Source organism: Protopterus annectens, chromosome 1.part1 (assembly GCF_019279795.1).
Source record: "Protopterus annectens isolate FY-2018-M chromosome 1.part1, PAN1.0, whole genome shotgun sequence".
NCBI classification, from domain to species: Eukaryota; Metazoa; Chordata; order Ceratodontiformes; family Protopteridae; genus Protopterus; species Protopterus annectens.
Genome location: NC_056726.1, coordinates 185,685,264 through 185,697,264, shown reverse-complemented (window position 1 = coordinate 185,697,264; position 12,001 = coordinate 185,685,264). Strand labels below are relative to the sequence as shown.

General features: G+C 44.8%; 1 protein-coding gene across 4 annotated transcripts in view; it reads left to right on the top strand.

Moving 5' to 3' along the window:
* Window positions 1–12,001, top strand: part of UBN2 (ubinuclein 2) — a 2,968,476-nt gene that overhangs the window by 394,125 nt on the left and 2,562,350 nt on the right. For all 4 annotated transcript variants that reach the window (XM_044074031.1, XM_044074022.1, XM_044074006.1 and 1 more), the window contains exon 2: window positions 8,798–8,890. In XM_044074031.1, coding sequence (XP_043929966.1) covers window positions 8,798–8,890 — 93 coding nt within the window. The remainder of the gene's footprint in view (window positions 1–8,797; window positions 8,891–12,001) is intronic.

Below are 12,001 nucleotides of genomic sequence, written 5' to 3'. Positions count from 1 at the left end.
TATGTTGGTCTATACTATAAAAAGTACGGTCATAGTCAAACTTGTATCTGTGGAAGTTTGTGTCATTCCTGATAGCATCATCAAGCCTGGAAATGTCGAGAAGGAGAATGTCAAAAGCCTGTTGGTAATGATGGCTAATCAAGTCCATAAGTTCGACCCCATGTCGGTTGAATAATTTTATCAAATCCCTCTGGAATACAGACCCGTCCTGGAGACCAGTCGGGTACTGCCAAGATCTAAGACCTCTAGGGATTATATTGACTCGTTTACAGTCCCCAAAATATGCCACCTCCATGTGAAGTTTTCTTAGTTTCAAGAGATTTTGGTCAAATGTATTTAATTTGGAAGGCAAATCTGAAAAAGCACTCATGTTGTAATCTGGTTTAGTAGACTCTACTGAGTTGCCAAACTCGAATGCTCGGTTTAACCATGAAGAAAGAGAGCTAGTATCTTGATTAGAGAGACCTGGACATGTGTGGACTCGAGAGTTGATACCGCCGAAGTTCCCATGGCTCCGGTTCTTTGAAGAAACACTGGAACCTGGAAGCTGTTTCTCCGAGGGAACTGAGTCTAGTCCATGCTTTACACCCTCGTCTCCGGGATGAAAATGAACTGATGGAAATTTAGGAGCGGTGATAGGGCTGACCACTGGATGCACTGAACCACAGACACCTGCTGGAAAAGTCTCTAGATCCAAGCCTCGGCTCGGCTGTGATCCCAAAGCACTGTCCAATCTGTTTGATAATGCATTCACTTTTTCAGTCAAAATCTCAATCGTGTTCAATTTCCGGCTTCACTTTGGGTGGTGGAACCAGACTGGGACTCAGGAGCGTTTTCCATAACAGACACACCAGAAAAACCTGGAAAAACTAGAAAACACTGTATGAAACCAACGAACACTCCAATGTCCAAGCCTCAATTCCACTCTAAATATAAAGTCCAACTCGGTAAAAATAAAAAGATACGAATTTATTTTAAGCCGTTAAAACCATACGCTTTTCGTCGGCTCACAGTCCGACTTCTTCAGAAAGAACAAACAAGGAAACAGTGCCTCCCCTTCATCAAGACATTTAAGCAATTCACTAATTGAAAATAACAAGTCACATGATTAAACCTCCTTGAAGTTAAAGCCCCAGCACTAAAAAAATACTAGGAATACAATAAATGACTGGAAACTTGTGACATAATAGTCTATAGGATAGTAGGGTCGTCTATAGGAGAGGCTTGAACATAAAAGATATACTGGAAAGAAAACCCAAGATTTCCAGTAGTAGATCATCAGGCATGTACAAATGTTCCATGTGCCGATATTGTGGATATATAAAAACAGGGTCCAGGTTCCTAATTAATGAGGTAGTCTTCCACTTGGCAGGTAAATTCAATTGTAACAGTACACAGGTAGTGTACTTAGCCCAGTGTGTCTGCTGCCCTGCTTTCTATGTGGGCAAGACAGACAGAAGACTACAAAATCGTATGTATGAACAGCTGTATGCTATTAGGAAAGGCAAAATGGAGAATGCTTTAGCTAAACATGCCATGGAAAACCTGGGCCACAGTTTTATATTTAGTGTTATAGATCAGGTCAGTTCTAACCCGAGGGGAGGTCACACTCCCTTGTACTTAGAAAGTAGGGAACTGTGGTGGCAATTAAAGTTGGACGCATGTCATGCGCCCGGCCTAAATGGTTCTTTGAATTTAGCTTGCTTATTGAAGTTAGAGGCTCAAAAGGTGACCAGTTGCAATATCACTTTACACTTGAGGGGTTTTACATGTTTTACATATCTTTTGTCATTGAAAGCAAGTTTTTTAATTCTCTTTATATTTTGAGTATTATTTGAGCCTTATTATCTGTCTATGCCACCCCAGTCAATGTTTTTCTTCAGTAGTAGTATTCATGTCCTTAATACACACTTAGTGAGGGGCTTAGTGAGGGGGACCTGCAGAACCTGTAGCCTTGTTTCAGTATTATTATACAGTATTTTTTTCTAACAACCAGTTGTACCAGTCCTTCAGTACAATAAATTTGAGGCCAGCACCAGTTTGTCTCAATTTCGAACTCGTTAGACCAGTATTGTATTTGCTTCCATCTATGATCCTTGAACAGACACCCACCGTATTAGCACCGAATAGTCGGGGGGTCAGAAGGTATTGATTATATGGCAGGGAGTATGGAACGAGTCGATAGCTTGGTCCACCTCCTGTCGGATTATGCCACTGGAGACAGGTATTACATCTAGTGTCATCCAGGTAGCTCGGTGACAGGGGTGAGGGTTAGAGGTCAGAAGACACCAACTATACCACCGAGTTGGTAATTTACATCTGTCATAGGGTAGTAGTATTAAGATACGTCACAAATATGTTCTGAGAAACACTCTCACTTATTGTAGATTTGGGATATTGTTGTTATAGAATGTAGTTGTAACATTTTCCAACGGAGAGCGTGAATTCGCTACACCGTTGTGTTGGTAATACATACCTACCATAGAGCAGTAGTATTAAGTTAGGATACGCATACGTTTGGTGAAATATTACCATCTTTTATAGATGAGGGATATCGCTGATACGTAATTCCGCTGTATCAATTTTTAAAAGGAGAGCGTGCATTCGCTTTCTAGTGTGAGGCTACTAAGTCCCGTGGGTCATGACAACAATTGGTATTGTGGTTTCTCCTTTTAATCTTTTAACCTTTTAATCTTTTTTTAGTTTCCCCACCAGGTAGTGGGTGTTTTTCATAGTTGTCAGAATTCAATTTTACTTATTTTCACAGGTTACCTAGATTTTACAAGTGTGTATGTATATATTGTCTTTTGGCAACTTGTTTTTTATGTGAGATGGTTTTAAAGTTTGGTTTTGTACTATTATTCCACAAGTCTCCAGTCATTTATTGTATTCCTAGTATTTTTTTAGTGCTGGGGCTTTAACTTCGGGGAGGTTTAATCATGTGACTTCTTATTTTCAATTAGTGAATTGCTTAAATGTCTTGATGAAGGGGAGGCACTGTTTGCTTGTTTGTTCTTTCTGAAGAAATCGGACTGTGAGCCGACGAAAAGCGTATGGTTTTAACGGCTTAAAATAAATTCGTATCTTTTTATTTTTACCGAGTTGGACTTTATATTTAGAGTGGAATTGAGGCTTGGTCTTTGGAGTGTTCATTGGTTTCGTACAGTGTTTTCTAGTTTTTCCAGGTTTGTCTGTACAGAAAAGTATGCAGATTGCAGAATGACACAGTAATTTAAAAAAAAAAATCAACGGTATTTTATCCTTCCCAAAAAGGACTGTGATACCGTATTGTTTCTACATTTATGTACTGTAGCTATTTGCATACACGTACTGTGCATGTACATAACTGTATATGCGTATAGATATTTCGCTCTCTCTGTATGTGAGTGTGTGTGTGTATATATATGTATGTATATCGAATAAGCAAATATGATCAACACTATGATGTTTGGTTGGGATCTATGTAGTTGACACAGTTTGGTCAACTAAACCGAATTTTGACAGGTGTGCAAGATCTGATTGAGGAGTGTGCCCTTTCCCAGATATTGTGCAATCTCGGAGTTAGTACATATAACTAGCTGGTGATTGTGAGGATGTGCAGCAGATTACTAAAGGAGGCAAGAAAACCCGCTACTAGGAAATTTTATGTTAGTATGTGGAAGATATTTGGTTTGCTGGTGCCACATTTAATAACCGGGGCCTGATCAGGGATTGTGAACCATTGGTTCTTAAATACTTGTGTGAGTTAGTATCTCTTGGCCTGTCAAGGTCCATGTTTTGGCCATTCCAGCATGTCTGCCCATGGATCCTCACCTTTCTTATTGGTCTTTGGTCAAGCAGTTCTTGAAGGGGTTTTGCATGTAAAATCACCTAGGAAACAAGCTGCACCTACTTGATCTTAAAGTTTGTGCTGGAAAAGTTTATTTTGTCTTCCTTTGAATCATCTCATTTGGCTGAATTACAATTCATAACTTGGAAAACTGTTTTACTTATATGACTTCTGCAAGAAGAGTATCTCAGCTGCAAGCTCTCATGGTGGGTAAATCCTATTTGGTTTTCAAAAGAGATGGTGTTACTTAAAGAATAAAATCCCTCTGTTTTCCCAAAAGTTGTTTCAGAGTTTGCATTGAATCAAGCCATCAATCTCATTGTTTTACCAATCTTAAAATTCAGAGAGAAAGAATTCTTCATATTCTGGATATGCAAGGGCAACTCTGGATCTGAAGTATTTGACTTCATTTGATCTTCAACTTGTGGGTCTGTGGATCCGAATCGGATCCAACACAGCCGCATAACCAGCAACTGAACCGAGCTCTAAGCTCCTCCCCTTACACATAATCCCCCCTGCCTCCTTCCTCCCTACAGATCTCGTTTGCTGCTGAATAGCTAAACGTTGTCTCGAGCTCCGAGCGTGTTTTGTGTAAGTGGCTGCGTTTTGAGAGTATTTATCTTTTTCTGCACTTTCTATTCCCTCACCTCTTCTACCCGCTTTGGCCGTCAGTTTAACAAAAAAAAAAAAAGCAAAAAAGGTTTTGTTGTTGTTGTAGTTTCTCCCCTTTTTGGCCTTCACACTCCTATCTTCTCTGTGAGTGAGTGTGTGCATGCTTGCCTATGTGTTTTCCTTCTAAGTAAGGAGTATGGCAGATATTTCCCCTAAGCTAGGTTTTAGGAAGTGCACAGTGTGTGGTCATAAGCTCTCTCCAGCCGATGGCCACACACTGTGTGTAGTGTGCTTGGGAACGGCCTATTTCCTTACTCTGTGTCCTGTTTGCGCAGGCTTCAACCCGCAGGCCCTTAAGGACACGTGGGATAAGCTCATTTTGAAGGGCTTGCTTCCCTCATTGGGGACGGCTGTCCCCGCAACCCCGGATTCGTCCTGTTCGACCGCCGCTTTTGCCTCTTCTCTTCTCCAGACCTCCTGGACTCAAATTCCCGCCAAGAGGTCTAGGGAGGGAGAGAGGCACCATAAGAAAGAGAGATCATGTAAACGGTCTTCGGACCGTTTAGCTTCGGTGGGGCCTCCACCCAAAGCCAAACCCCCCATCAGGCCCAGTTCCCCCCAGCTTCCCACTCTCCCAGGTTCTCCCCTGAGCTGGAGGTGTCTCGGTCTCCTCTAAGGACGTCCACTCATCGGCACTCCCGGACGGTATCTGTGGCTTCCTCTGGGGTCTACCTGTAGTCTTAGCAAGGTAGAAATGGACAGGATGATGTGGAAGTTCATCCGCACTCAGTTCCAGATGGGAGACTTGCTGGGCCCCTCTCCCTCTGAAGCGGGGAGCTCACAGACCTTTTTCACTCCAATATCTCCTTGTCCGATCCGTCCTTCAGTTTTGCAATCTTTGGATCTGAGGTCTCTTGGGGTCAGGGAGTTGACGCCAATGGTACCCTGTACTTCGCCACTGGCCATTGCCTCGAGTGTGCCTGAGCTGACCGGGTCAGATCTAGGCTGTCGAAGTCGTAGCCTCAGAGTCTGATCTGAGGGGGTTCTGTCGGCTACAAGTTTGTCAGAGCACAGTCTTCCCCTCAAACCTCGGAGTCTGTAGTCTCGGCTCCCTCTCTTTTGTCAGATCCAAGGGGAACACCTTCTATGGTGGTTTCTCAGGATGCCTGCTCTCCTTAGGCTTTTGACATGGTGGAGAGGGCTCTCTTGAGTTCATCGAGGCTCCTGACCATCTCATTCTCGGACTTCGCCCTGACTCCCTCTGTTTTGGGTATGGCCCTGACCGTCCTGCCGTGTCAGGGACAGCCTGTGCAGGTTTTGCCTCAGGGAGCTCTCACGCGGGAACAACAAGAGGTTTGCGAGTTCCCCCCAGAGATTCCCACTGAGGAGGCTGCTTGGAAACGGATGTACAAAAGGAAGCACTTGGACTCCTCTCCAGAGTCCTTGACCGAAGACACTGACTTGGAGGAAGGGGAAGTTCCCCCCGATTATCCCCATGGATGTCTCCTTTGGAGACATCATGGACCTCCTTCGCTAGAGGGGGGTGGGGGATGGTTTGCCTCAAAACCAATCTCGGATGAGTCAGTGTTCCTAGAAACATTTGGCATAGAGGCCCATCTACTTCCTGGGTGTCCCCTCCCGCGGATCTGCTTGTGGACCTCATAACATCTCAGGTGTGGAAGGAACCGGACACCATTGAGCCCATTCCTTAGGCGCCAAGATAAAGTTCTAAGCCCCCCACCAGACAGGACAAGTTGGAGCAAGGGGTCCCCTATAGATGCTATGGTGGTGGCTGCTACCTCGAACAAAGAGCTTGTGCAGGAGAGCTTCTATGGTCCATTCTCCTGACCGAGAGTCGAGTACCATGGATCATCTAGGGAAGCAGGTGTATGCTTCAGCAACCTTTACCATAAGGGCGCTGAACTACATGGCACACATCATTCGACTGCAGTGAGACCTAATCAAGGAGGTTGCTGAGTCGCCCTCAGAGTCCATGCTGACGGAGGGCAAGAAGGTGTTCTCCGCACAGATGGCCACTCTCAAAATGATGGCAAACACGTCCATGCATCTGCTCTCCCGTGCTACAGAGGGGGCCGCCAGGACAGCCGGTTCCGACGTTGCCATGAGGCGCCATGCCTGGCTCCAGCTGTGTCATTTCACGGAACTCTTCAAGGAGTCATTTGCAAATGCCCCTTATGATGTTTCTTCCCTGTTTGGGAAAACAGTTCCTGACACATTGGTCCAGAGTGAGAAGGATGGGAAAACACTGTCTGCCTTTGGGATCTGCTTCTCTGCCCCTCAAAGATCTTTTTCAAGGAATCAGCGAGGAACAAAGATGATGTGGTTCCGTAAGTCTCAGTCCTCCTGGGACACTCATGACTCGCTTCCCCCAGAGGCAGAGGGGGTTATGACAAATGCCGTCCGAGAAACTTCAGGTCTCGAGAAATTTTCTCGGTTAGACGCGCGCAGCAGCCCTGAGGGGCTGCCTGATTGCTTGTCTCTGGAGGCAGTCGGGGATCTCCTTTTGCTACACCTAGTGGCATGGGAGTACATAACATCAGAGCGTTGGGTGTTGCAAATTATATCCAGAGGTTGTTATATCCCCTTCACCGAACCCGAACCACCTCTCCCACCAAAATGCCTCCCAGACGTTCAACCCACGCAAGGGGAGGTAGCAACACTAGAAATAGACAAGCTGCTAAAAAAGCGAGTCATCCAACCCGTGCCCCTAGACCAATCCAGATTGGCATTTATTCCAGGTTCTTTTCAGTGCCAAAGAAAATGGGGGACCCAAGACCATTTCTGGATCTATCCACCTTGAACCTGTCAGTAGCCAAGGAGAAATTCTGGATGGTCACTCTTCAATCTACCCTGCCCTACCTGCAGGAGAAAGATTGGATGTGCTCGATCAACCTTCAGGACACGTACTGTCATATCAAGATGGACAGGTGCTCCCGCAGGTTTCTCCGCTTCTGGCTGGGAGCCAGTCATTATCAGTTCAGAGCATTCACATTTGGTCTTGCCACAACCTCCAGGGTGTTCACTAAAGTGATGGCAGTTGTACTGGCTCACCTGAGGTTTCAGGAAATTCAGGTTTTCCCTTACCTGGATGATTGGCTCTTTGCTCTCCCCACCAAGCATCTACTTTACTGAGCCAGGGATTATTTCCTATTGTTAACCAACAGTCTGGACATCAGCAAATTGTCACTGATTCCTGTTCAGGTTATAGAGTTCATTGGGGCTTGGTTGGATACAGTTCAAATGAACGTTTACCTCACTCCAGAACGGGTACACAGTCTGAGAGCTCATGTCTTGACCATTCTCCAAGCTCAACTTCTTGCAGCAGAGACAATTCTGCGGGCACTGGGGTCCATGGCGGCCACAGTCACTCTTCTACCCCTTGCTCGACTACACATGCGAGTCCTTCAGCGGACACTAGCAGTCCAGTGGTCTCTACGTGATATTTCCCTATCCCATCCAATTTATATCTCTCGGGTCTGCAGGGACTCTCTTTGGTCATGGATTCTTTTCCTCTATCTTGTCAGGAGATTCCCCTTTCTCCCATCACTTCTCGAAGCCACGGTGACCATGACTGCCTTCCGGCTAGAGTGGGGGGGGGTATTGCTTGGGAAGGACTGTCCAAGGCACATGGTTCCCTTCCGAGACCGCTTTGCACATCAACGTTCTGGACATGAGGGTGGTGCTTCTAGCGTTGCAAGCTCTCCATGCCCATCTTCCTCTAGGGAATATTGTGATCCAGACAGACAACATGTCAGTAGTCTGGTGCATCAACAAAGGAGGAGGAACCAGATCTTGAAGCCATGAGAGTGTGGGAATGGCGCAGAGGCAGTTCTGAAATGCTTTATCCCATGCATAGGTCCCGTCAGCTTATATGTAGTGTGATCTCAGTTATTCACATTATGAGTGATATATAATGGTGGATGTGGGATGGGTAGGGCCAGTCTCTAACCCAATGAGATAGATTAATTCGAGCACAAAAAAGGGAACTTGGCTAGGCTTAAAATTCCCAGTAATGGCAGCTAGCCCAGTACGTAACTGTTAAGTTGTTTCTATGTAGTATGCTCTTTACATTTTCTAAGGATCCCATCTCCAGTTTTTTTATCACCTTTTACAGTGTTCATTGCTTCAGTTATAGTTTGTTTAGATTTTGATTTCCATTTACTATTCATTTGCTTTTTTTGGCAGTCAGTAGCATTAAACCTATTAAGGCCTTACAATGCCTGAGCAACTCAAATCCTGTATCACAGCTCAAAAGAATCAAATAAAAGTTGTATTTTTGGCAGTAGACTTAGAAACATTATGAAAAAGCTAATGCACCCCTTTTTTTCCCTACAGAATCCTGTGGTAAATCCCAATGATCCATTCAATGATGATGAACGAGAGAAAAAGGAGGTAGAAGCCCTGGCTCGGAAATTTGAGGCCAAATATGTGAGTAACTTTTACTGTGATAAAAGAATGTTGTGTGTACTGCTTTTAGTATGCTGAGTGAATCAGTGGTTTGTTGCCACTGGTAAGAAATGCAAAATGCCCCAACCCCCTAAAAATAAAGTTATATGAATTTACTGTGATGATTTTAATATCTCTGACAAGAAAATATAGATGTTCTTCGTGTTTCACTGTTGCAGTCATCACATTTGAGTTATCTGCCTGCAGGTAGCCCTCAGCAGGCCTGAATACCAGAGTCTTGGGATTTCTGCGTTGGATGCTGTCGCTTCTTCCATGACGTCAGGGGTATAAAACATGCAGCCAATGCCATTACATCAGTCTTTCTTGCCGTGCGGTGCCCGAAGCAGAAGCAGTTCGCAAGTGCCGTTCGGCTGACTTCTGAAATTTTCGTTTCGAGTTTCAGACCTGAAGTCTTCAAAAAGAGAAGTACCCCGTTGGGGATCCTTTTTTCTTGCTCTAACCGATGTCAGAAAAAATTAACAATTGTCTTGCTGTGGAAAGCAAATACTTCATAGAGATTTTCATTCTTACTGCGTCACCTGTTTAGGCCCAGACCATGCCATGTATCGCTGTCGGTTTTGTGCCTTGTTCAACGCCCAAACTATTCGTCGTCAGGCTATTTTTATAGCTAAATTCTTTCGTTCTCGATCTCTGTACTCCGAAATGGCTTCTTTAAGCCATCCGACTACTGATCTTCTGAAAAAACATAAGGATAAAGACAGAGAGCCGACAACACTTCTGTTAAGCTAGTCGCCAGTCCACCGGTACTCAGAGAGGTGCTTTCGCAGCTCCTGATACCCGCTACTACAGATTCACAGGCCTCTACTGAGACCCTTTCGGAGTCCGGTATGCTGTGAGATGCTTTTTTGACTATGGAACCTGCGGATGTCTCTACCTTGGATGGGTCTGGAGCCGCTGTGCAGCACTAGCTTCTGAGGGTGTATTCAGGCCTAGAGACTTTCATATTAAACCGACGACTTTGTTTCAAGCTAGAAATACCGAATTCCTCAAGACTAAAGCTCGCACTACGCCTAGAAAATCGACGACTAAACAGCATACTCAAGCCAATATGCCTGAAAAACAAATACTTAGAATGGCTGAAGATCTTATTACATTAATTAGGGGAAGCCAGCCTTCCCCCTCTGAGACCTAGAACTGATTTTCATGTTGATTCTTCTGATCAGGAATCTGATATCTCTGTTCCTTCTGACTACCAGGATTTGCCCTTATCTACTTATGAGGATTCTGATGCAGAGGATTCCATTCCCTCTGCTTCCCCTCCAGATGATTTTTCTTTCGGTGAAACCTTGCACACTCTTAGGGAGCATTTCCGCTGGGATTACTCTGACTCCAAAAAGAGGCTTAGGGAATTCTTACTCCTACCTCAACACAGGCCTTTAGCTATCCCTCCTGTTCTGGACATTGTAGATGATGCTTTCTTGGAAGCTAGTATTTCCCCAGACACTTTACCTCCAGCTCCCAGAAAACCTGACAGGTATTGCAGAGTACCTGACTCTCACAAGTTCCTCTTCAAGAATCCTCCTGCAGATCCAGAGCCCATTTCCCAAGGACCGAAAGGCATTAAGGCTACTGCTGCCAAAAATCCTACCCCTTCTGATAGAGATTCTAGAGCCTTAGACAGATGGGGTAAGAAGGTATACACTTATGCTACTTTGGCAGTCAGGGCTTTAAATTGCCCGTTTCATATGTTAAAGTATCAGCAGCATGTTATGGGGCTACTTAAACAGAAAATGATGTTGGTTCCTGACTGTACTGAACACAAAGAATTACAGGATTTAATGCATTCTGCAGAACAAGTTGGTAAACATACTTTGCAGTGTAGTTTTGACGCTTTAGAAGCATCTTGCAGGGCTGCTGTCACTGGGTCTGTACTTCGAAGGCATGCTTGGCTTAAGGAACAAAACTTGACAGATCATGTAAAAGCTAAATTACTGGATGGTCCTTTAAACCAAGACCGCCTTTTTGGCAACAAAGCAGAAGAAGTCCTCAAGAGGATGGAGGAAAAAGCTAAATCTATGCAAACTGTTAAAGATTTCCTACAATTACAGCCTCCCAGATTCAGTAGGCATTGGCCTTCTAAGAACTGGTCCTTTCCAGTCCCTTCTAGGCCTTTTCAGTCCAAACCCAGGAACAGCAGACCACATAGGCTACAGTCTCAGGCTTTGCACAAACCTAAGCAGTGGGGGGCTCCCACTTCCAAAGCAGGGGAGTAGTAAGCCACCCCCCTACGCAAAAATGGCACAATGACTTAACCTTAACCCTTCCAATTCCTGCTGTACTACCTGCTCCCTTTGGAGGAAAGCTCACCCTGCATGCAGAAAACTGGGAACTCAATACCCAGGACAATTGGGTTTTGAACATAGTTTCCCAAGGATACTGATTCCAATTCCACACCCTATCAACACCAAATGGTTGGCCAGACCTATCCCAAATCAGTGGGCGGAGGCCCAACAGCAGGTTCTCTCTCTCCTCAATATCAGGGCTGTTCAGCCTGTCCCAGCAGAACAAAGGGGAGAGGGCTTTTATTCAAGACTTTTTCTGGTACCCAGAAAAAGACAACTCCTGGTGTCCTATCCTGGACCTCTCTATTCTCAACACCTTTCTGGTAGTTCCAAAATTCAAAATGCTAACTCTGCAAAAGCTTCTTCCCATGCTAGCCAAGGATGCCTCACTTCCCAATAAGGGAATCTTGCAGGAAATACCTACACTTCAGGGCAGGCTCCATGCACTATCAGTTCTCTGCACTTCCCTTTGGCTTATCTACTGCACCCAGGGTATTCACAAAGCGCCTAGCTCCAGCCATTGCATTTTGCAAGCAGAGAAATATTCATATTTACTCATATGTGGACGATTGCCTGATTCAGAAAGAAAGCCAGGACTTGCTATTTATTACAACACCTGGCATTCATAAAGAAACTTCTAACCTCACTGGGGTATACCATCAACGAAAAGAAATCTCACCTAGTACTCTGCTAACAGATTGTATTCCTGGGAGCAAGCTTGAGTACAACTTCCCAGATGGCATTCCTCACTCCAGAGAAACAAGTTTACTTGACAACCTACTTCAAACTA